The sequence below is a fragment of the Emydura macquarii genome, unplaced genomic scaffold (genome assembly GCF_026122565.2).
Source record: "Emydura macquarii macquarii isolate MOO-44397 ecotype Brisbane River unplaced genomic scaffold, CSIRO-AGI_Emac_v2 contig_2184, whole genome shotgun sequence".
Lineage (NCBI taxonomy): Eukaryota > Metazoa > Chordata > Testudines > Chelidae > Emydura > Emydura macquarii.
In genome coordinates, this window is record NW_027132321.1 from 2,931,531 (window position 1) to 2,957,427 (window position 25,897).

Consider the following 25,897-nt stretch of genomic DNA (forward strand, 5'->3'; position numbering starts at 1 on the left):
TAGGGAGATTTAATAGACCACTTCCCATGTCTAACCAACAGGCACTTTACAAAATAAAAGTCAGCTTTATTAAGCACGGTATTTATTAGACAATTACAGACTTGGAAGCAGGGAATTCAGACCTCACTGTGATTATCATCAGACATATGGAGGACGGTGGTAGGTTCTATCCTGTTACAGCTTAAAGAGAAACTGCACAACCAAGACAGGCAATTGCTACTGGACTTCAACATGCTGAAGCTCAGGGGTAAGAAGAAATCCTAGCAGGGAGAGGTATAGGCTGTAAAAATTGCTGGCATGACCATGACTAAATAAACACCATCTGGCTTTGCTTTAAAAGTATTATAGTGTGCAGCACATTTGTTACGCATTGAACAACTACACAATCTATACAGAACCCCAAGATATAGCCTTGTCCAATTGATGTGTTTGTGCACTAGACATGGAAGGTGCTCGCAGAAGCCTCATGCTCATACACCTCCTTCCTCTAAAACAACTGCTCCGTGTTCTTGTGAGTCAGATACTCTCCAAGGTAGTTTCACTGAAGGATTACTTAGAAGTCAGAGCATGCAGCTTTCCGACAAATGGCCCCTTTCCGCTCAGAAAATGGCTCTCCAGCTGCGGCTGCCGGGATTCAGCCTCCCCTCCTCTTGCTTGTGCTACCGCTGTCTGGCTTTGAAGTGAGTAAATCAGCCCTTCTGGAATGGGAGAGAGTTCAAAGTAAGGGTGGACAAGTCTTCCAGCATACATTCCTTTAACAAACATCACTGGGGCCATCTCGGTTCCATTAGCCTGGAGTTTATAAAGGATTAAAAAAATGATTAATAAATTGACACAGAATGCAACAGATTGATAACACCGTCTATTGATGTGCCTAAAGCCACTGTAACACATATTCCTCATGTCTGTATCATCTATTAACCCTTCTTGTAAAAACTGGAACTGTAATAAGAAGTGTGACTGACTTCTCAACAGCCACGTGGGAGGAGAGCTGAGCTAACTTAAATGCTCACCTTTGTTTGGGGGATATTTTCCTCCATGTAATGACCAGTAGAAATACTCCTTAGCGCTGACTTACAGGAGAGAAACATCTGCTTAACTAATCCATAAGTCATCTCCTCGGCACTCAGAAAGCCAGTCAGGAAAGCTCACACAGACATGACTGGGCCTCTGGCAGATGATCTCTTTCTAATCAAGAGCAGAGCTTTGGGTAGCAGAGCAGGCTTCCCTATGTTGTGGCCCACAGTGTGCCCAGACCTGTCTCGGCTGGACCCCAGCTAAGGGCGGGAAAGTAGCTCAGGCTCCTTGATGTCCGCCGAGAATGCCAACAAAGGAGTCTGTTAGTGCCAGCTGTGCTGGTGGTTTGTGTGATGGGGACACTGGCCTTCTCCAGTCTGGATTGTGACTCCCTCAGTGGCATTTTACATAGGCCACCAGGGAGCAGCCATGTGGTAATAGCTTACTGTCACAACTAGCATTGGCCAAAGGCTCCTTATCCCATTTCACAGCCCTATCCAGTTTGCCGTTGCTCTCATTTAATAACTCCCAATCATGTATAGTTCAGGATGGCAGGGCTATGTTCTATCTCTCGTCTACATGATGGAACCCATAGGGGCCTTATTCTGATGCAACAGGATGTGAGCAACTCCCTTGGGAACTAATCAGGCCCCTGCATTCACAGACTTGGTCTAAACAGAAGTTGAAAGATGCTTCTGTTTGCCAGACTCTTGCTGTCACGACACCACTCAGCCACGCCTATAACCAAAACAACAAACGTATCCCACCCAGAAAACACTATATAAGCCAGACTCGTCGCTTCACCATTTTAAAGCAATAGTCGTTTTGATCTTGGTGCACTTACCATGAAAGATGTGGTGACTCAAGTGAATGACCTGCCACTCACATGACCAAACAAACACCAGTTTGCCGAGTGCCAAAGTGCGAATGGTTACTGGCTTTCACCGGAACGATAACCTCTGATTTGAAGTGACTGGGTTAGGGGTGGAAGGGTGGGAAGAGAGCAAAAAGTGATGAGCAAAATCCAGGTACATTCTTCAGTTGAGCAACAATAACTATTTTTTAACATGAACAGTGGGTCAGCTACTCAGATGGTGTAGCTATGCTGATTAACACCAGCTGAGGAGCAGGACTAGTATTTTTAGTAATGGCAAAAAAACCCACAGGCCTTTCCAAATTATGGAAAGGCACCAGACTGAGGATGCTGGAGACTAAATCACTCCGGTATATCAGTACTTTGCAAGTTCTGCCATGTCACCTGGCCAATGTGTCTCAACCTGATGTCAAAGCCTCTCCTCCACCGGAGTGAGAGGGGGTTTGGCTGGCCACATCTAACCAACCACTCTGCAAATGTCCATCTGCCCTTTTCCCTCCCCTTTTTCCCCCACCTACACCTGGTGCGTGTAACTTGATGCATCAGCCACGTGTTTCCAGAAAGCCCAGGGCCAGTTGGTTGTAGGAGCTGCTCTGTGAAGATAAAACTGGCTCAGTAGTTAAAACTGTCAATGCGGCTACCTACTGGGTTTTGGCAGCTTTTTTAAGTAGTGCTGACTCAGAAAAGAAGACCGTCTTCACCCTCTCGTGCTCCCCACAGGCTGAGCTGCAGCCGCAAGAAGTTCTAGTTGGAGGGCTCTGATTTCCCGGCAGGATCGAGCACCCGTCGACTGAGAGTGACCCATTAACCAAGTGATCTAGTGACTTGCTCTGTGTCGGCCGGGTGTTTTGGTCAAGCTGACTGGGAAGAATTTGACAGGCTAACATGGGGATGAGCATCATCTTGTCTTGACTGGGTGCCTCGTGGCTGGTGCCCATGGGGCTGCTGAGTCTGGATACTTCTGACACTTGTATGACAGGGAGGCTGGTGTCAGCCCCTGCATGGCAGTTCATGTGGAGTTTCTTCATGTGGCGCACAACAGCTGCAGCGTTGAAGGCTTGCTGAGAAAGAGGAGACATAAAAGAACGCTGACCATCTACCGCACTGCTGAGCTGCGTGGGTGCTGCAGTGTGAATGGGTTCTACATCCTTCATAGTGCTTTACTGCAATTACATTGCTCGCACTGAGCGCCCAGTGCTGTGATGCACTGAAGATGGGCCCAGTTCAACCCTTGCATAAGCACCCACAGGGGAGAATTTCACTCACTTCTTTTTCGCTAAGGCGGCTGTGGAATTTACTGTTATTACGTACAGCCTGGCCAGAGTCAGCTCCAATCTGAATCCTAATTTTGAACAAAATAACTAAAATGCCATGGAAGAGGCTGTTCTTGTAGCATTGCCAACCTCCCTGCAATCAGGAAGCAGTGCCAACCTCACCAGCATAGCTGATATGGAAGAAGGACAGGTGTGGGGGTAACACAGAGGAAACCCGGGTTCAATTCCCACAGGAAAGTTACAATCTCTTGGTGCCTCAGTTGCCCTTGTGTAATATGGGGACCGTAATCCTTCCTCTCCCTGCCCTTTGTCTGTCTAGATTTGAAGCTGTATGGGGTCTTGTGTTTGTATTAAGTTCAGCACTGTGGGGATCTAATTTGAGTTGAGACCTTTAGGTCCGACCATAATACAAATAATAATTGTCATGTAAGATTTCCAAGACATTTTCTGGGTGAAAGGAGTCCAACTTCTGAGTGCTTATCCACACAGTTGAAGGTATGCTCATAGCTAGATGGCAGCATTTGGCATTTGCTTTGGAAATGGTTCTAGAGCTCCCAACGGCAAACAACCTACCCTCCATTTGCTCTTTGCAAAGTTTTTCTGGATCTGAGCACTGACAGATGGGTATATGTCATGGTAAAGGGCTGTATTTCCAGCAATCCTGCAGATGGGGAGAGAAGAAATGAGCTCGTAGGCAGATGGCGTTTGATAGGCATTCTGCATTCTGGAGGCAGCTAACTGCTTCATACATTCAATCAAGAGTAATTAAGCCCAAAGGAAAAACAGCAACAAAACATAATACAAACACACTTCAGAGCTGAGAAAATATCAGAGGGGGATTGTTTTCCCTCCATCTTAACAGCGAACAGTGCACAAATCCCCACTTTAATTAACTAGCACTCTCTTTCTTCACAAAAAAGAAACAAAACAGAACATTGCAAGTCAGAGTACAAAGTAAATGATAGAGAAAAGTGAGACATCACCATCCTGCAGGCTCCAGGTAGCACCCTAATACTAACTGCTGAGGATGACAAATTCCAATTGCTACCAGGTGGCAATGTTAGTTGCACATGCACATGGTAGGTGACATGTTGTTCTCACCAAGGGTGCCTCAGGGCTTTTTCACAGGTGAACCTCTCATTCGGATCCTTCTCCAGTAAGTGACAGATGAAATCCTTGGCTGTTGGTGGGGAATGCAGAGAGACAGAGTCACATCTCGGCATTTACAGGACAGAATCCTAAAGCTGACACAGCAAACACTGAGAGATGAAACAGTCGGCGTAAAGGTCGAATGTTCCGAGTCTACACCCACAATGCTCTAACACCCCCACCAACGGTAAAATGGACATATGCTCAGTGCAGATACATTGCTTAGGGAGCCATGTTAACTGAAGATGAGTCAAGCTTTATTCCTAAAATGTAGGGATTGTCAGAGTGGATCAGACCTGGGGCCTACCTGTTTCAGTATCCCAGCTCTGAGCCTGGCCAGTACCAGATGCTTCAGAGGAAGGTGTATGGAAACCCTTCCCATGGCCAGGAAGCAAAGAAAATAACATAAGAACGCCATACTGGGTCAGACCAATGATCCTTCCAGCCCAGTATCCTGTCTTCTGACAGTCAGTGGCATAGCTACGGATGGGCCTAGGTGGGCCATGGCTCACCCACTTTGAAAGCAGGCCCACCCAATCAGATTTTAAGCAATTCATCGTGTTTTTTATCAGCCTTTCTTTCGCCTGTGATACAAGGCTTGTGCCCCCTGTGACAACCACAGGCCCTGCCAATACATCAGTTCTGGCTACACCTCTGCTGATAGTGGCCAATGCCAGATGTTTCAGCGGGAATAAACAGAACAGGTAATCATCCAGTGACCTATGGGAAAATATGAGGATGTGACTCACGAAATTTCCTCATTTGCACTTTCTTGTAGATTTCAGCCTGTCCGTGATCAGGAGAGTTCTGGATTGCAGCTGTTACGTGCCTGAGAGGGGACAGGGCGCTACAAAGGTGTTTTCCAGTGGGTGAGATTTACCTGACTCAGAGATATCATCCCAAAATGGAGACTCAAACTCATAGTAGCCTTCTTTAATCTTTTCAAACAGTTTGGATTCTGTCTCTTCGTAGAAGGGAGGGTATCCGCACAGCCTGGAGCAGAACAGGAAGGAGTTGTTTAGCTCCTCTCTGCACACACACAAGGTTTTTTAACTGTACTAGGGTGAGTATCACAGGGATAAGTGAAGACTAGAGGAGGATTCTGTGTATACCCTCACCATGCAGCATGGTCTGGGTGTAACAATTCAGAAGAAGGTTAAAAGCTTCAGTGCAGCAGTGGCAGGACAAAGCCACAGCTGGTGTGCAGCTAGTGGGATGCAGTTGAACCTAGAAAGCACGGAGGGGAGGCTGAATGATATTTGTATGCCACTGAAGGAATAGTGCGTGGGGCCAGGCTCTGTACTGAATTGGACTGCAATCTTTATCACACTGATTCCTCACTGCCTTTCACCTTGTGAACAAATGGGGGCTCTGGAGCTGATAGCACGCCAAGCAGATATGGTGTCACACAAGGGGCCAGACCAGTGGAGAATCCTGAGCATCTGCCCAAAAAAGCAAGGGTGCTGTTGGCTTATACTCACAAGATATAGGTAATGACTCCTATGGACCAGCAATCTACAGCTTTGCTATATGGTTTCTGTGCTAGGACCTCTGGAGCTATGGGAAATCAAAAGCAAATCAAAGTTATAGGCAATATAAACCATTTCAGGAGAGCAAATGACTGGACATTGAAAATCAGTTTCTCATAGACCTGGTGTGTGAGGCTTTTATACCAGAGAGGGAGCTAGTGATTGTTGTGTGTACAAACACACAAAGGTTTCTGCATTTGCCATCCACTGAATCCAAGGAGCAGGAAAGCAAGGTGAGTGACTCATGGATATTAAGGCCAGAAAGAACATTATGATAATCTAGCCTGACTTGCGTAACAAAGGCTGGAGAACCTCGCTCAGTAATAGACTTGAGGCACACGTAACTTCTGGCTGAACTCCAGCCCCCTTCTTTTTAGAAAAGCATCCTGCATTGATTTATAGACGTGAAGTGGTGGAGGATCCACCACGGAAGTTGTTTCAATGGTTAATCACTCTCACTGTTAAAAATTGGCACTTTATTTAGAGTCCGAATTTGTCTAGCTTCAGCTCTCAACCTTTGGATCTCAGTCTGTTTTTCTCTGTTACATAAAGAGCCATTTACTACCAGAAACTCCTCAGCAAAGGATGAAGAGATTTGCTGTATCACACGCTGAATAGACAAGAACACTCCAAAACATTCCGTTTTGTTCCAGGGAGCCAGGTTCTCTGTGCTATCTTTTATACCCCATTGTTCTTAGATGGAACTTGGTAGCCTCCAAATGCTGTCTAGACATTAACTAGCTCTCACAACATCTCTTGTGCTGTGTGGGTCATTATACTAATCAGTTTATTTTGTGATTTTCAGTGTATGGGCTGGGGTCCAGTGCATAGGGTGAGCCCCCTACTGTTACATTTTAGAAATATGAAGAAGAAAATAAATTGCACAGATGGGGAAACAGACAAAGGCAGGCTAAGTGAAGGCTAGAGTGCTATTGGGAGACGGGTTGGCACACTGGAATTCTGGGGCCCATCCATTAGGTTTTGCTGTCTCTCAGGCATCTACTAACCAGACAAAAGTGAATCCCCACAGATATTACAGGCCTGATCCTGAAATCCTTATTCAATCAAAACTCCCCTGGATTTCAGTTAACAAAATCCCATTGATTTGAATTTTTTAAAAAATTATACAATTAATTCTTGAATAACGCCAAGATTTGGCCTTCATTTTTAAAAAAACGTGTATTGTGCACCTTCTTTTCTCTGTTAAGCCTTCTGAGGTTTAGCCGTCCTTAAAAACCATGTCCCTAATCTGATGCTTCTACAGCCCACACAGTGTATTTATTATTAGAATGTCGCCTAATATGCGTAAGCGTGTTATTTCTTTGCTTTCTTCTGCAAAGTGCATGGGAGGCTTATGTGGGCCTGTGTCATGTAGGTTGCCAGTGAGAGTCCATCCTTGTCCCCTTGCTCACCAACATATCCTGGAGTCCCACACGCGGTGGACATGATGCCATTCTGCTCCATTTTAGACAAGCCAAAGTCTGTGATCATGATTTTGGAGTTTTCTTCGGGAGTCAGATAAAGCAGGTTTTCAGGCTGTTGGTAGGAAATGGTCAGAATTTAAATGCTGCACTGGCAATGGAAGAGGGACAACTATAATCTATAAATGATAGGTTCATTTTTTCTTCTGTCCATGCACAAAAATAAAAATAAAGGGTGGTCAGGGATAGAATGGGGACTTTGCTGTGAAACCAAGTCAGTAAAATGATGAATAAATTCCTAGGCTCTCCCCACCATGCCTGTTGTCTGCTCTGCCAACCGGTTGTATCTTATATTGACCTTTTTATTGGTTTTGTTTTAGGTAGGAAGGATGGTGTAGTGGGTAGGGCACTGGGCTGGGACTTGAGAGCGGAGTTCATTTTCCAGCTCTGCCCCAGGCAAGTCATTTCATCTATCTTGTGCTTCAATTCCCTGTCTGTAAAGGTGGGTGAGTTCTGTATTTTGCTTCTGATGCCGCAGCCTTAGTTGGGGAAACTAGATAACTTTGACCTCTGTTATCATGAGCTGAAATTACATCGTCTAAGGAATCTAGGCCAGAATAGGCCCATGTCTGTATTCTCACAGCACTGACTCCATGTATGGACATTCTGTTAGGTATCCATATACTTCTATATGTAGTTCCCATTGCTGGGGCCAGGGGACACTTTTGCATAAACAATGGATTACGTCACTGACCTCTCCTTAAAGTCCTTACAGCAAAAATACCATTGGGGTTAATTTGTGTGTAAACGTAGTTCACTTGTCATTTCCAGAAACTCTTTGACGTCTAGGCCAGCAGAATGAACAATATGATGAGTCAGAGCCGAAAACCTCTAGAAAGTTGCTGCACAGAATACAGAGAGGTTCTGATTCCAGGCAGTGGCTCTGTGTAATTCAGAAGTCAGGCTAACGCTCACTGAGCATAACTGGAGGGATAAGTGTGCTTGGTGCAATCTGCTACTGTTACCAGCAAATGGAGTTGCCCCTGCACCTTACGTAGCAGCCTCGTGTGCTTTTGGTGATGAATGTCCCAGGGTCAGTCCTTGGTGATAGGGAGAGGAGCTGCAGAGCATGATCTTAAAAAGCTGGTGAGCAGGAGGAGGATTTCACTGTGCGCTCACTCTGGTGAGCTCTGCAGTGCTGCATTGCAGAGACATTGTTCATCTCACAGGGCAATGTTGTTTCCAAGGAGCACAGCGTCTACATACCTTTAAATCTCGGTGAACTATTCCATTCTCATGGAGGTATTTCACTGCTGCCAGGACCTGTCGGATCACGACACTCGCATCTTTCTCAGTATAAACGCCTCGTTCCAAAATTCGGTCAAATAACTCCCCACCGGACACCCTGAAGGGAAGATAGTACACATGCTAAATTGAGATTGAAAACTAAAACAGACAGCAGAGCAGGACATTTTCCTTGGTCTAGACATGAAAAAAACATCATCTCTATCTGGATCACACTCATCGCTGTGGTACCTGGGTGTTCCTTGCCCAAATGCCAATGGACACACACATGCACATGTCCAAGTCCATCACCATCTACTGCTTTGCCAGTGTAGCAATCTTGTGTCACAAATAGCAAGGTGAGGGGTTCCCCTGAGATCTGTCGCCTTGATGCAGCCAGTTCGGATCCTCAGTCTGTGACAAGCATTTGAAATGCTCTACAAAGAATTCACTGGCGTAATGCCGACTGCAGCTTCCCAAGTACAATTGGCAAAGCTTATTAAACCAAAATCACCTGGGGTTGTGATGCTGCTACCCGGTTGTCTGAACCCCAAGGACTTGAAGAGGTTTCCCTTCTGACTTTCAGCTTGCTGTTGTGTGCTGAGCTGTCTCCACTAGCCTTCATCACATGACCTGATTTACTATGAGTTAATCTTGAGTAAAACAATCCTCATTAGAGGAAACCACATTTAATCCATCAGTCACAGGGGGGACCCTCTGCTGTTCCCCCCAGCTAGCTGCTTTCTTTGCTGCCGATACATTTGCCCATGTTCCCTTTCATAGGCCCACTGCACAGCATAGCTTTAGTTAGAAACTTGCCCATTCTTGTCCTGCTAAACTGTCATGTGTTAGTTAGATCCTGATCTCAGTTTAGAAACACAATGCTAATATAAAAGAAGGCCCATGGACAATAAAGAAATGACCAGCATAGTTCTATATCTCAAACCCTGCTGTTCACAGTTCATTGATGAAGAACATGTAAGAGTGGATATTTTTCTGCATTTGACTTTCAGATTTGAGTGCCTGAATGCTGCACGTAGGTGCTGAAAATGGACACGCAGCACCAAGTAAATGTTACCGTTGCTTCTCAGCAGCACAGAAGGAGGTGCATCTTTGGGTACTTACAGCTGCATGACCAGGTAAAAGTGGGTTGCACTTTCGTAAATGTCTTCCAGAGTCACAATGTTGTCATGCTTTATTCTGCAACCAGCAGAGAGAAACATGGGTTACAAATCTATTTGATGAGGATAAAGACAGATTGTCAAGTTGAAAGTCATGCTTTACACCAGTTTTTCTCTGGGCAAAATTCCATTCACTTCCCAAAGAGTGACTCCTGATATATGCAGCGCTGAGTGAGAGGAGAATCAGGGCTTGTCTGCATGAACGTTAGTTTCTCGTAAGCTGGGGTGTGAATCGACAATGCACTAGCCAGCTGACGACTGACTGGCTGTCCACGTGCGCCTGGCTGACATATTAATTCCTTTGTTAATGCCCTTTGAGCTAGTCTCCTTTGTGAGTGAATCTTCCCTGCTCTGCACATTGTCTTGCCATTTACACCGGTGCAAAGTGGGTGTTAAACGCTCCCAAATCAAACCGGTTGCATTTTACACTCGTTTTGCACAAGAGACCAGCGAGCAAAGGATGAGTCTCCATATTTCGTTGTTTTTCGACAGTGTTGAAAACCTAGATTTCCTGTCACTCTCTATGCTGTTCGGTTTTAGTCTGTTTCTTTTCCTGGAGAGGTTCTCGTGCAACGCTGTTGGGCTTGGCATGGGGAATGATGTGCACGGTTGTGCAGCAGCAGTGGCGAATGGCCCTTCCACCTGGAAAGATCCGTGGTTTTGGTTCTATCGCTGCATGTCGTGGAAAAGTAGTTTGCGCTGCTTCACATTCAAAATGCTACTTACTTCTTCAGCACTGCTATCTCATTCTCCAGGCTGCTCTCCCGGATGATGGGAGACTTCTTGATGCACTTTAGAGCAAAGAGCTTCCCAGTAGCCCTTTGCTTCACCAGGAAAACTTCTGAGAAGGCACCTCTGTGGAGAAAACACAGATGAAAGACAACGGTGTTTCAACAGATGGCATAGCTGTGAGCTGGAAGCACATATATCTGGAGAAGGAGCTAAAGTAAAAAGCAGACAAATAACATAATGATTAAAGCTCCCACTTATAAGTGGGTGGCATTTGTAATTAGCCTCCACGTATTTATGAGACCATCATTGCGACGTATATGTGGCTTCAAAATTCTATTGATTGCATGTTGCCACTTGGAAGTGTAGAATGTAAGACTGTGCAAGGTGTCTGCAATGTTTGGGAGGCAAGAACACCCTGGCACCTAACAGAGCATCTTTTCTGAAAGGGACAGACAAAGAGGTGCCTAATAGAGATACGTTAAAGCTGAAAAACTCAGATCTGGATGTGAATTTCTAGCAGCTTAAATCTAGGGTGTGTTGTGATTCAGCATCATGGTTTGGCCCAGTGTATAGAGAGCCCATTTGCAAACTTCAGTTCCAGAGTGTGAAGGTCCCCAGTGTTCGGCTCGTCTCTGAAAAGGAGGTAGTGAGTAGAGAAAGGGTTAAATTCAGAGGACATCTAGCATGGAATCTTCCTGACAGATGGATAAAAGGAAGTGAGATGAAATACAGAATCATAACAGCAGCATCCAGGAGGACAACACACTTGTAAAGCAACCAAGTAGCTACTTATGCACATGTCAGCCCATGAGACAACTCCTATGGTGTCAACAGATTCAGAGTCCATCTCAGGAAAGGCAGATGCCATATACCAGTTGACAGCAAGGTAACCAGAGATCAGTATCGAAACAGAAGGAAGGAGACAGATCCAAGGACATGGCATTTTACTGCCTTTCTCAGAGCCTTTTCACCGTAATCGATTGGGACCCACAGCCAGCCAAACCCTGACTACTCATTGCCATTGACGATCCCCTGGCACTTTTATTTTTATTTTTTTTGCCAGGGCAGAGGTTTCCGTGCAATCCCAGCCATATTCTAACCTGCGTGATTTATTACATTCTGCGTCCTTATCATTCCTCTTCTGTTTCAGGTAAGGAAGTTATTCTCCATTTTCCCAGCTTAGTACAGCTCCGAAATGTCACACACACTGAATGGCTACTGTGTGGACCCTCCCCAGAGGTGGCTGCATGTCAGTTAGGTGAGAGCTTTACTTTGCATATTGTTTGAAAAACAGTTTGGGTGCTTTCAGTGCATTAATCCAAGTTCTGCCAGTCAAATGTGAAATAGCTGGATAAACCCTGTTCACTGCATAACATTTCCTTTTGGCATCTAACGGCTTCTTGCACAACCGACTTAGATCCCCATGCTCTGAATTAAAATGCAATGGATGAGTGTCCAACACATCCGTCATAGCAGAGTTCAGCTCACTACAACGAAGGGTGAATATTTATAACATTCCCAAAGCCTCCAATCTTGTTAAAGGTTTTTGCTTAGGCGGCTAAACATGTCAGGTGATAGCGCCACTGACTCCCTTGCCTAGCCGGTCTCAAGTAATCCTCAGCACCTGCATAGCAGATTAGCTGATGGTGTTTACACAGAGAATTGCCAGTTGAGCTGAAAGCATCTAAGGGAGCTAGAGAATAGATGGTAAGAGAGCAAAATGGTTTGAGGCCGTGTGATCTTGATCACACAGGAGACCTGGGTTCTGTTCCCAGCTCTTTGAACATGGGCAAGACCCTTTCTCTCTGTCTTTTCTATTTGGACTGTAAATTCTTCAGGGTAGGGACTGTCTCTTACCATGTATCCCAATAATGCCCAACACAAGTTGGGACCTATAGATGCTACTGTAAGGAAAATACTAAGTACGAAAAGAAAACGTGCTCCTTTCATATCCCCCTCAATAAAGCACCCAGCTTGTTGTGCAGCTCGCTTGGTTGAGCACAGAGTGGTACCCATTTGACATACAGCTGTTTGATTTTTTTGTATTTAGTTGCTAGCCAGTGGCAGCCACTCATAGCACGAAAGAAGAGCGAGACCAAAGCAGCTGCTGGTATGACTTGCCTACCGTAGGGCAAAAGCAGATTCCCTGAGTCTCTAGTCATGGTCCTGCCCATGTATCTTAGCCGCTGATATGTCCTTTTTGCCCTTCCCCACAGTCAGATGGCCAATTGTGCTGGCTTAGCCTGGAGAGTTGTGGATTATGTAATAGTCAGCACCAGGGGAGAGCCAGTTGAGTTGGAGTAGAACCAGCCTGCAAATTTACTTGAAACGCAGAGTGAATCCTGAGATGTTTTGAGGGTTTATTAACTGGATCTCCATTTATTTTACTCAAATCTCTGCAGTGCTAATTAATGCTGCCTGACTGAAACACCCACTGCATGTGGCATGCATCCTCATTTCTAATACCATCTTTGTTTGTAATGCAATTGTAGGAAATGAACAACCTACAGATCAGATGCTGGAGCATCTGTTCCATATTTCATTCTTAAACAAATAATTATGCTCCCATATCACAAATTCATGGATCAACAAGTTGGCTAGAAGGGAATGAAGCTTTCTTGAGCCTTGCTCCCCTCTAGAACAGTGCTTCTGGATAATTTAACTCGTTTCTGGGGCTGACCATGGCCATGTACGATTCGCTGCACCAGCTTAACTCTGAAGACAATGCTGAATTTCATGGAAGCTCAGCTGCAGGTTCCTAAGTCACCGGAAAGCTTCAGGTTATAGAATTCCCTGCTCTGAAAAGCAGTTCAATTCCCACACCTTTGCCTTAAGAAAGTTTTATCAGCTTTATACACACAAAAGAACTAGTCAAGCTCGTAACTCCCACAGATGTAACATACAGCATGGAACAGGTCATTGGTAAAGTAGATGGAATATGATGGGAAGAGGAGAGAAAAAGCAAGTTTCCAAGCAACTGAAATAAAAATTAGAATCATACATATTTGAGGCCTACTTGGAAGCCTGTATTGTGAATGGAAAGTGTGTCTAGGTGCTTCTGAGCGCTGGGAAACTTCCATACGCAATCCTAATTCAATAAAACTCTTCCCATGTTGTTATCTGTTGTGCTGTAGCATCTAAGGGTTCCACAGCCGAGGAATCAGGGCCCTGTTGCACTGGGCTGTCTTTTTAAGGAGTGCTTGTATAGTGCATGTGTCATGGAGAATGTACAAACCAGTTACAATGGGTGGACAAGACACCCTAGTGTGATAGGAAGGATTCTGGAAGAGGTAAAGCAGCATCTCTTTGCACACTCAGGATTAATCATGAGCATTGGTCATATCAGTTCTCAGTAGAACTAGAGGTCGGACCTGAACTTTTCCATTAATCCTAGGTGGAGCAGGGGCTCAGATCCAGGTTGTTTAGAATCAGTCACAAAGTTTGGATCTGGACCTGTTGCTGAGGCGGGGTTCCGCTGTCAGTTCCACTGAAATTGATCGGCTTTTCAGGGGAACCAGGGCCTCAGGTGTTAAAACATCACAGTGCAAATGAGAAACTGCACTTATTTATTTTAATACTTCCAGAGAGCAGCCTGAAGGACCTTAATGAAGTGCGAGACCATGCCCTTCTCACCAGAGCTGCTTTGCATTCATCGCAGCCCTTCTCCTCACTCCTAGTATCTTGCTGTACTAACAAGGTGGTGTCCGCAGACTGGAACATAAACCAAGTGCATATTCTCAGTGTCTGGCTCATTCTCCTTATTAGGCATGTGGTAAAACTGAGCCGTGGGCTCCCCTATTCTCGCTGGATCCCACTTGGGCTGTTTGCAGGCTGTCTACGGCCAGAGACGTGTCATTTCACCCCCTCTCCCAATTTCCCCCCTCTTCTCACCTCCCAGCGTATAACTCCAAAAGATTTGCTCTTTCAGGGTAGCAACATCTGGATGATTAAGGCAGAGGTGCTGCTCTTCATCCAAAGGCAGAGGTGGAATTATTTGTTACGGGACTTGCTGTTTTTGTTATACTGCATGGTGCAATGCAGCCAGAGTCTAGGGAGGTGAACTACATATTTGCTGTTTACGTTCTGCCAGGGCCCTCCCCCTCTTCACCCATGGCACTGAAAGAGCAGAGTGATCAGAGGGGGAAGAAGAATATGTGGGCAATCCTGTAATACTGCAGTGCAGGGCTGAGCTGGGGAAGCCGGGTGCATGCTGACTGTAATGATACATTGCAGGAATGAGCCTGGAAGCAGAGCACAGATGAAACACAGGAATCCAGTAATGCAGCTGCACAGTTCTGAGCCCAGAAAGGAGGTAGTAAAATAGGGGAGCACCCAAAACTAATCTAGGATATTCTAGAAATCTCCAGAGAGTCTGTTCTCCTGACATTTTCAGTTACCCAAAGGGAGCGACTGCACTGTGTACAGAGCCTAGTGCAGAAAGGACCAAACTGCTTTAATATCATTACAGAAGCCCTGAGGTAAGTCTCTGAGAGTGCAAAGCATCTCATCTGTGGCTGGTTGAGAATGTGGATGTCAGCCAGCAAACTCAAGTGGCAGGATTTGTAAATTTCAGAGAAAGTGACTAACCAGTTATGTCATTACAGCTGTTTGTCTCCCAAACAGCCCATTACTCACCGATCCAGTGCAGCTTTGGAGGGATAATTGGAGAACCAGGCGACATCCTGATTGGACTGGAGGTAGGGGAAGGGACACTCACTGTGCATCATTTCAGACATTGAGAGAGAATTAAATAGGATTCAGCATGTGAAGGAGAAATCTTTTGCTCACTCAACCTTGTAATCATAATCAAGCAACCGATGCTGGAGCCAAGCATGTTCAGGGGCTCTTGGAAAACAAAGGGCTTTTGTTTGTTAAATAGAATGGAAGCATTACAAGCGGGGGAGGTTTTAGGAGAAGAGATTCCATTTTCTCTGTGTAATTCATCAGCTTGTGGTGGCTTTTCTGAAGTGGTTAGCACCATGCGACAATTTTCATCCAAGTGATTTAAGGTTCCATTGACCTCACTGGGTATTTAACCAGTTGCTTGCAGAGGTGGGCAAGTGGTGTCATCCCTGTTTGAAAGATGCAGGAACCATGGTACGGGGAAGTGAAGCAGCTTGTCCAGAATCACCCGAAGAGTCAGACACAGAATCAGGAAAAGAACCCAGGGTTTCTGATTCCCAGTCCCCATACAATGGGCCATTCTGCCACTCCAAATGGAAGGACCATGCTGAAGAGCAGTGTAGACTCTGACCCCATTCATGGCTGGGGCTCTCAGACATCTATTAATAGTCCATGGAAATCGGTAAAGCCCTTTGTAGACAACAGGCAGATATAAACTGCCTCCTTACATTTGCACAGCAAGGCGATGCCAGGACTAGAACCCAGCAGTCTTGTCTTCCATTCCCCTGCTCTAACCATTGGGTAACAAATCCCTTCTGAAGGCCAGGCACAGAAACCAAGAGTCCCGACTCCCTGTCTCTTGTTTTAAGCATTGGATAACACTACCTCTCTCCAGCCGACTAAGAGTTGTGAATGAAGCATGCACACGCTGGTGAATCTGAGGGGAAAGGTCCAGAACAAACAAAACAGCTCCAACAGCAGACTTTAAACCCTTTAATGTCTCATGCCAGGCCCAGTCAGATGCTACGGTTCACAGATTATTATAGCACATTGGCCTTCAAGGGACACAGGCACACCAGATAGAAATGTGCAAAGAAGATGTCACTCCACACCCGCCAGCGTGCAGAAATGTGCAGGCTGGATCCTGTACAGATCATTTCCCAGAGCTGGCTGAGGCTGAGTTGCCTGGAGGCAGCTTCCATGAGTCTTGGTGTGCGACTGCAGCTGTCACCTTTCGCTCAAGTGGAGCAGGGAGTTGGGAAGTGACACTTGTGCATGTGAGGCCGCTTTGGAGGCAGATTCCCGAGCAGGCCTGCTCTGAGGAGATGCAGGCCTACGGTACTGAAACCCAGGAGCCGTGTCTACACGGGGATTTGCCCCAGTGCTAGAGCAGTGGGGATTTTTTTCAGAAGAAAGCTTTGGGCAGATTCAGCCATTCAGTAACTGGCTTGGGCGCCTGCTGTTTTCTCTTCCTGTCTCCAGTATTCACTCATTAGCTGATTCCCAGCTAACTGGAAATGGGAATGCTCTTTGCAAGGCAAGTATTGACTGCAGGTTTACTGAACGATGTGTCCGGCCCAAGTCCCATCTGCACTGAAATCCATTTGCCGTGCAGATGCACAGCAGCATGGTTAGCTGGGAAAGGCATCAGTTTTCTTACCGCAGGTTAGGACAGAGGTCTCAACATGGTTTGAAGCAAGGCTCCATGTCTGAATGAGAACATTTTGCATGAGCAAATTGGATTGACCTCTTACCCTTCTGTTTTGCCTGTGCAAATGTGAGGGAAATTGCTTCTTCCCTCTCCCCCAAAACATTTGCAAATGTAAAGGCTGCCTTTCAGAATTTAATCCTTAGAGACAAGAAGGTGCTGGAGCAAGAGAGCCACGTTTGTGAGCAGATGTGGCGGGAGGAGGACACACACACACACACACACACACCCCTACCCTAGCAATATAATACAAAATATTCTTGCACGTCTCCAGCACCTTTCATCCGATTCGTTCAAAGCATTTTACAAACATTAATTAATGAAAATCGCCTGAAAAACATCAGGGATGTACAACTGCTGGTGGGTTGTTTTTTTTCCCCCCCTATCACCAAATGTTCTCACCCAGGATCAGAGGGCACAACCTCCCTCCATCTCCCAGGAAGACCAGCAGAGAGGTTAAGAGACTCATTCAAAGCCAGAGACGTCACCCCTGGCACAGCTGGGATTATAATTCAGGAGTTCCTGACTCTCAGAACTGACAGCTTTTGCGGTCTCATGTGGTCATATGACTACACTCTGATCATACAAATATAGCTGACAGAGATAGAAAGTAATGGGAGATGGAGAGACAGTGAAGCCTTGGAAAGGGAGAAGGGATCTGTTTGGGATGCAGCTGAGAGGCAGGGGTAGAAAAGTTATAAATACATTTCAAACACTTGGAGGAAACTGCCACAGCCACTCTAGTATCATGTAAAGATGTTGTTGCCCATAGATTGTCCGATCGCCCATTACTAAATAAACGGTCTGATTCTTCACTTTATCTAAAGCACATCTCTTTCTGCTTTACCCCTTCTACCACAAATTCTAGCTAGCTGAAGCCTTATTTCCAATCTGGGGAAGGCCAGAGATTAGCCATGATACTTAGCTACTTACGACCCTAGCGCCTCCATGAAGATAAATGTTTTTCGGATGTTGTTGGTTGGTTTCTTCCAGGAACGGGTGTCATCCACTTCCTTGCGGCCCATTTTCTCCAGAGCTGAAGCGGGGAATTCTGCCAGGAAAAGGGAAAGAGCACTGAGTGAGTGATTAGGTATTAAGGGTATGGAGAGCAGGAGCTAGTAATGGCTAATGGAGTGTGACACTTAAACCTCTGCAAAGTACTCATTTGCTTGGATTCTCCTTTGGAGGGTCTGAACATTTCCTTTTGGTTCTTTCAAAGCCAAGATGCAAGGAAGTCAATTTTGCACCCACAAAATAAACTGCTGGTGCAAATCATGTGACTATCAGGTATGATGAGGAAAGAACTTTACCCACAACTGCCAGTAAAAAAATAGGAGTGCAAATTTTTAAAGTGCAAAATGTAACCCTTTAAAAGGGAAACTGTTTTTCTGAGAATTTGGTCCAAAATAATCACTCTCCTTGAAAATTACCAGTACACGCACCACCAACAACAAAATGAGACTTCAAGTGCTGTTGGATCTTCTGTATCAAATTGCATCAGATTCCAAATGTGTTTTACAGCTAATATTGGAAATCTTGGCGAAGAATCTAGCACTCATGTGGTGGGACTTGTCATTTGGGGATATTCATTCAGTGACAAATATGAGAGATTGGCAATGTCAAATGTTTATGTTTTGCTGACTATATACTGGATAAAGTTGTGATTATGCAGCTGGGTGACTGCTAATGCTAACCTACTAAAGCATCCTTGATTTAATGGATTAAAGTTAGATGCAACTGAAGGTGCAGATGGATTATTTTACAACTGCTTAATTACTTGAATATTAAAATAGGTTAAAGAGCTGGTGTTGACACAAAGGAAATTTACTAAAGATTTTGCTGATCTAGCTAGAATACGCTGCATCTTTTTTCTTTTCTTTTTTATTACTAGGAATATTTGCATGGAAACTGGATCGTTACTTAGGAATTTCAACCTTTCTTTACTGCCTGTTCATTATGTGGAATCACAAGCTTGTGACATCACAATGGTGCCTAGACATGGAACTGTGAAGTCACAAACAGAGGTGGAATTTTGGTTTTGGTCTTAATTCACTTATTATGGAAGATGTCGGGTTGGCTGTGCAGGAGCTGGTGGCCTAGTATTTATCCCCAACACAGGCACAGCCTGGGCAGCAGTTTTCATGGAGCTCAGGCTATAGCCATTCCACATAACCAGCACAGCAAACAAACTTTACTTAAATTTAATGTCTACCCCTTTCTGGCTCCCTGTGTTTTCTTGCCATGTTCCTTGGCGAATCAGCAGCTGCCTTAGGATTCACCGTAACTTCCATGTCATTTGTTTCCAGCTCCATCTCAGCTCCTAACAACGATCACGTGCAGTCTCTTCATTACGGGGGCTGCCTGCACATTTGCATGCAAAGTGCAAGGCCTGGGGATGTGAGCACATGGGTTAAGATGACAATTATTGTGGGGTTAGAGGGATGACAGAGCTGCAGGACCTCATCTTGGTTCTACTCGTCTCGTTTAATGAACTGTAAGAGGGAGCCAACTTGTCACAGGGAAAGTCAGTTAGGTCTCTAACTTGACGATGATGCTACCCTCCTCTTCTGCTGTCATTCTGCAGTGTGTCAGGAAGGCAGTACGCGCTAATGGTCAGCGCACAGAATTAGGAGCCCGCAAATCTTCGGTTCTAATCCCAGTTCTGCCACTGACTTGCAGGATGGTTGTACGGCAGTCACTTGGACCATCATTTTTAGACATAGGCTAGCCAGTAAAGACATCAGTGGGAGGAGTGGGCACTCGACACATCTGAAAATCAGACCACTTATTTTGGTGGCACCCTGAAAATTTGGCCGGAGCCTATCCCTCTCCTCTCTGTCTGGATTCCCCCAGCTCACAGGACTGGGACTCAGGAAACATGGTGCTAATCAAGGCTCAGGCACGGACTTGCTGGGCAAGTCACTTCTCCCTGTGCCTCTGTTTCACCTCCCGCTCTTTGTCTGCCCTGGTCTATTTAATCTGTAAGATCTTCAGGGCAGAGACTTTGTACAGCGCTGCTGTAATACCAATAAAGAATCGCACTACTTACTAGAGCTTACAGTGTGTTGTGCGAATTATTGTTTGTGAAAGGTCTGGAAGGTGTGCAGTGCCGAATTAACTCTAGCAGGAGTAGGAGTATCCTCAATCAGATCGGATCTCACTGTTCAGAGCTGGAAATATATTAGAAAGTGATAAATGAGGCTCTCTGCTTAGTTGAGAAGAGACCATGGGAACCAACATTGATGACCTTGGAAACTGGAGGAGGCTCTGCCATGCCAAGAGTACTAAGGAAAGGCACCAAAAATTCTCCATTTAGCAGAATGGGATTGGATGCTGAAAGCACTGCCTTTAGGACACTCCATTACACACTATGCAGGATCAATCACACCGAGCCACAAAAGACTTCAAGATTCATGGCTGAATCTTTGGGAGACAAACTGGAATCTTTTATTACAGGAAAAAAAAAAAAAAAACTCTTCAGAAAAGATAAAAAGCACCAAAGCAAAAAAGAAGCTGGAAGCTTATGTCTCATGACAGTCAACTGAGTTTTTTGATTCCCACCAAGCCTATTTTGTTACCTTAATTAATAGGGTTACAATGATCTGCAGATCCCTAATATGAGATTTCAAAGGTTAATTCAACTTTATTGAAAGAGACATTGGCTCATCTGCAAAAGAATGACAACATCAGTCTACAAACTCTTTAAAGGCCAAGCCAGAAGTGTCTTTTATCCACTTTGTGAACGCTGATGTGCACATGGCAGTTGGAAATGCAGCTCTATTTTGTTTGTTTAATTAGGTCCGATGAAGAGTTCTTAGTAGCATTAAGCAATTAGTGCAAAACATTTTCTGCATATATTGGTTTGAAATTGGAAGCCAGTTTTTATTCAAGGCCATTCTTTCAACTCTTTCACCTTTGCTGTCTGCAATATCACTCCCCAAATGGATTTTAAGCATGAATGCTTAAGTATTGACTGAAAGTGAGTTTCATATGATGTATCCAAATGTAAAAGTTGCAACGCCTGAATAAATCTGAATGACGGAGACTATACTCTGTATCCAGCTAATTCTCAAGCAAAAAGAAAAAGGCGGAAATTTGTCAAATTAAGTGATTGGTTAGGAATGATTTGTCCACTCCTAGCACTTAGAGTGAAATGCAGATACAGTATAGCCACCAGCAGGGCAGGCTTCCTTGACATCTTACCCTCCCAGGATGCCTCAGACCTCCCCCAAAGGGACCCACCTCTGAGGGTGACATTGTAGTGCTGTCTCCAAGCACAGCCAGTCACTGTGCTGCACAGGTGCTGGTTGGCTCCAGCTAAAATGGTGATTTATGAGAGGTCGCCACCCATCCCTGGGGAAATGGACTGACAGCCACTAACTCCTTTTCTCACAGGCCCCTGAACAGCTGTCACCAGAGGAGCAAAGGAGTTCTGTTCCAACGGGACCTGCAACTACCCACGCCCCCATTACATCTGAGGAATGACATGCTGACCAGCCAGCACGTGGAAAGCTCCCAGAGGGCATTCCCATGATATGGAGCAACCAGCCAACTCACACGGGCCCCCGAAGGAAGCTAAGCTCCTGAGAGATGACTGGACTAAGCCAGGAAATGAAACATCTGAGGGGCAGCAGGGAAGCCACGGGCCAGCAATTCAGACTGGCTTGTATTCAGATTGTGGCAACGCTTGGAGGCAATATCCAAACATGAGTGAGGCACTGAGCTGTGCAATGGAAAGTGAGCCCTCCCTAAGACGTTTGGGACCCAGCTGCATGCAGAACAAATCAGACAGTCCGCAAGCAAGAAACAAAGGAGATCCAACATGTGACATTCAAAAGAACCCTGGGGCTCAGTGTGATCCTCAGCTGAGTACTCATTCAAAACCTACCAAAGGACTGCAGAATGATGACATGTGACACCACTCTGAGCTCAGACCCTGCCCCCTCCAACATTACCTTCTCTCCCTGTTAACAGATCCAGTCAATATCTGGGTGTACACTGTACTCCCTCAATTACTTAGACCCATTAGAACACCAGTTTTGCATTGCCTGATGTTTCCTCATTCAGACTAGATCCTTAGGGTTTTTTAATACTTAATTCTATTTGCAATAGGTTTTTTAAATGGATACTGTTTTTAAATAAGCAATCGTGTTTCTATATTCCTTTATTATTCATCTGACCAAATTATAGCATCCCTTCTACCACCTCTATTTTATATGGCATTTTCTTTTTGCCTTTCTCTGCCTGTGGCGAGGAAGGATGATCTTGTGGTTTAGGGCTGGGCTGGGACTAGGGCTCAAGATATCTGCACAGGCCACCTTGTGTGTCTGAGCAAGTCACTTCCCATTGCAGTTCCCCTACCTGCCACAGAGCGGGATAGCAGTGACAGAGGGGGCATTGCTGAGACTAAATACACTGAATGTTTGAGGTGCCTAGAAATGGGGCTGTGTAAGTACTTGAATGGACAAAGTCCCCGTCTTTCTCATCTCGTGGTAGAACATGCTTTTTAGAGACATTCAAAATCCTTCCTGCCCCCGCCATATGTTTACTGAAGAACTATACTCACAAGGATATTGCACACAACCCTTACAAAAATCCCTGGACGACTCTGACCTGGGGCTGGTAGTTTATGCAATGCACCCAACTTTACTGTTACCTTGTCCTCCACCTTTCCCTCGTTGCTCTGTTTATGCACCTGTTGCTGCAATTTGCCTTAATCCTAGAAAGTGGGGTGGTGGGGGACAGAGACTCTTTGTTTTACATAGCACAAATGGTTCCTTGCCCTTTCCTGAGACCACTACCACACTACAAATAAATACTTACTAATTCTATTCACTTGTTTGTGTTAGTTTTGTTTTTCCATGGAGAAGTAAAATATCATGGTAAAAGTTGGGCAAGCAGATTTTGTGCTTGGGCTGCATATTTTCCTGACAATTTTGCATATATGTGTTATATCTATATACTTATGCACACTCAACTGAGAATGCATATTCCTTTTGTCAGTCTCGTCTTGACACTCTTAGTATGCGCATTATCCCCTTGTTTCCTGTGTATCTTCCATTCACAGCAATGGAAAACATGCATAGAAAGAAAGAACAGGAGCAGACTAGACTCAATTAGCGCTTGGAAAATGCATTCTTACAGAATGCTAGAATTCAGCGTGAGAAAAGACTTGTATTTTCATCTTTTCCATTCCCCTTTGCCAATGCAAGAACAACAGGCTTTTTTTTTATTTACAGTGTATTGAGTTTGCATAATAAAATGGAAACACTCATTAAGTAGTTACTGCTTGTAAAGTCTTTTGAAGTGCTAAGTAGTATTTTAATTTATTTAGCCACAACACAACAACGAATTAATTAACCATGCAGTACTGTATAATATCGATCCCTTCTGCTACTTCAGTCTGACATGTGTCTGTGTTGTAAATGAAAAGTAATTTCAATTGTCACGCCTAACCTTTTGGCTCTTTCAGAAACAAGAGCAACAAACGGGATTTTGTCGCCTTGTTCAATCTGATCCAGGGAATGACGCATCACTGCTGAGAATTTAATGTATTGTTATGACCTTGCTTAAATATTTCCCTAAGAAATTGGTTCAGCTTTCATATCGCACAGCAGCAGATCCATCTGCAGACATTCTGTTTCTGAATTTCCTTAGCAAAACTGCTGTAATGCTGGATTCATAATCTTGCGACAATGAAACATGGGAAAAGAAGATGTGGTTTTATCTTTAGAAAAAGAAGTACATAAAAAAGGGGATGGGTATGAATACACAGTCAAAAGGATTTGCTTTGTAAGTGTTCTGCATGTGAGTGAATGAACAGACACAGACAGTGTTAGCACAATGAAGTGAACAACAGAGAGCCACAATTGTTATGCATTAAAAACAAACGTACCTTAAATATCTTGTATTCATTCAACTATGCTACTGATACCAAAGCAGTGGAGTAATTTGGAGTCAGTGATGAACTCCTCCTGCTGAATCACATTTTCCAGGTAAACTTGTTAGATTAGTTAAAATAGTTTAAAAGTAAAACTGTCCCATCCATACTCTATGAAATCACATGTGTAACATATGAGAAATATTAGATTAACCATCTCTGCAAAGCTGTACTCCACTACTTTGTTATAGCATAATAAAAGTGATCTTAAAATAGAAAATGCTGTTCAGATCAGAGTCTTTTGCACAGAACAAGCAAAGAATGCAAATGGTTATTTAAAAAAGACATTTCACTTACCCTAACGATCACAAATGAAGCAGCTCCTGTTTTGACTCCCCTCTGCTGAGCCTACAGGTCTGTGGGTATTAGAGACTGGTTTGATGTTAGCAATAAACTGAAATTAAAGGGGAGGAATGCAGGAGATTTCTTTCATGAGCTGGTAACCAGGCAGCACTTAAAGGGGAGTAAATTGACACCAGGATATGCTTGTCTGTGGGTGTGCCTCCCTCTCCTTCTCTCTGATAATGACAACACCTGGCACCTTTCAGCTGCGGATTCCAAAACACTTTATAGACGTGGGTTTAATAAATCTCAGCCCCGCCCCGTGTGCTAGGGATTGGATTTCATTGGTTCTGAAAACAGCATGAGTGTCCTTTCTCAAGTAAAGCACTTTGTATCAAAACATATTTTGTGTAGAACGCAAAGTCATTTGCTTTTCTAAACTTCTCGACTTCCCCGTATAAAAAATTGCCAGGCCATCTTTTGCATTAAATAGGAAACGTTTAGAAGGAGGCAGTCTGACCTAGTGGATAGAGCATCAGATTAGTAGCATCAGTAGACCTCTGTTCTGTGCCTTGCTCTGCCACTGACCTGCTGGGTGAATTTGGACCAGCAGCTCTGCACCTCAGTTTCCGTATCTGTAAAGCTGGGATAGTGATGTTTACCTCCTTTGTAGGGCATGGATGGTCACTGGATGGTAAGTGCTATAAAAGGAGCTACGCATTATTATTATCAGGGACTCCGGGCTGTTTTAAATCAGCCAATGTGTCAATTTAGTTTTCAACAGCATTGTGTGTTTAGCTTCGATATAGTAAAAAATAGGAAATATTAGCTGGTGTTGACGTCTTTTAAGATAGTTTAGAATATTTTGGGGTAGCTATAAAAATATTATTGCTTGAATTCCCAGCTGATTTAAACCCTCATTTAAGATAATGGGATTGCATGTACAAACAGGACTATGAATTAGTGCAGAATTTGATCCTGCATTAGGAATAAAACAACACTGAGGCAATACACGATAATCACATTATTTTCCTTGGTTTGCTATTAATTACTTTGTTCCAAAATGAGCTGGGGTTCCTCAGTTTAGTATTCTGCATTTCTCCTGCAATGATGATTTGTATTCCAGGAGCATCTGTAGGCCCTACCCAGGATCAAGGCTCCATTGCTGCACAACCATGTATTAAGATACAGACGCTGCCCTAAACAGTTTATTAACCTTCCCCGTGCTTGATCATGCACATGCCTCTCTGTTGTTTTTCCTCCTGCTGCAACATGTTTTGCACGTGCGCACAAACACACACACACTGAACGCTAGTGCAACTTACACTCTCCTGCTGCCTCCATTTAAACCATTTGCTCCGCCACTCAGTCTGACCCAATAGTTCTACAAAATGTTGCTGCTTTCCTAGTTCTCCTTTTTTCTTTTTGTTTTGTTAGAATTGGTGGCAAGAGCCAGATATAGGGCAAGTGGAAAACCCTGTCCTTTCTCCCATTATCATGCTGGCCTCTACGCTATGCTGGATCAGGTGCAATGGAGTTGGAAACTCTTTGTTTGTTACCACCTAGAAATGTACCTTCAGTCCATGCTTGTTTATTTACTAACTTAAGCCTTGTGTAGGCCAGGATATAACATGTAATGTTAGGTAGGCTTGCCCATTGGCTTTAACTCCGCCAATTTATCATGTGTTAAAGGCAGAGTGCTTTGCTGGAACTAGGACTTCTAAGGCATGTTAGCATGTGTTAGCTAATGTGCTAATATCACACCTTAAATCCTACCCTAGACAATACCTAGTAAACACCCGGGCCGAACAATCCCGCATCGGCTTCTAAGAAGAGATAAGACCGCGTAGCTCATTCTAACCTCTAAACGTCTATTATTCTCA

At 44.5% G+C, this 25,897-nt stretch overlaps 1 protein-coding gene across 1 annotated transcript; it reads right to left on the reverse strand.

Annotated features, from left to right (window-relative positions):
- Positions 1–45: 45 nt before the first annotated feature.
- On the reverse strand, positions 46–24,165 carry CAMK1G (calcium/calmodulin dependent protein kinase IG). The gene is made up of 13 exons (XM_067558826.1): positions 24,030–24,165; positions 17,726–17,843; positions 10,456–10,584; positions 9,674–9,748; positions 8,531–8,669; positions 7,256–7,379; positions 5,796–5,871; positions 5,195–5,307; positions 4,267–4,345; positions 3,739–3,826; positions 2,537–2,952; positions 1,862–1,990; positions 46–792 (listed from the first exon to the last, which is right to left on the reverse strand). Exons 2-12 carry the CDS (start codon positions 17,815–17,817, stop codon positions 1,900–1,902), a joined length of 1,422 nt encoding a protein of 473 aa, XP_067414927.1. The 5' UTR covers positions 17,818–17,843; positions 24,030–24,165; the 3' UTR covers positions 46–792; positions 1,862–1,899.
- Between the last annotated feature and the right edge of the window lie 1,732 nt (positions 24,166–25,897).

Excerpts from the sequence above, each read along its gene's own strand:
- CAMK1G (XM_067558826.1), bottom strand. The coding sequence starts at position 17,817 with ATGGGCCGCAAGGAAGTGGATGACACCCGTTCCTGGAAGAAACCAACC. Across the intron at positions 7,380-8,530 it reads TAGTTCACCGAGATTTAAAG|CCTGAAAACCTGCTTTATCT; the intron begins GTATGTAGACGC and ends TCCTACCAACAG. Across the intron at positions 2,953-3,738 it reads TTGCAAAGAGCAAATGGAGG|CAAGCCTTCAACGCTGCAGC; the intron begins GTAGGTTGTTTG and ends CCTCTTTCTCAG.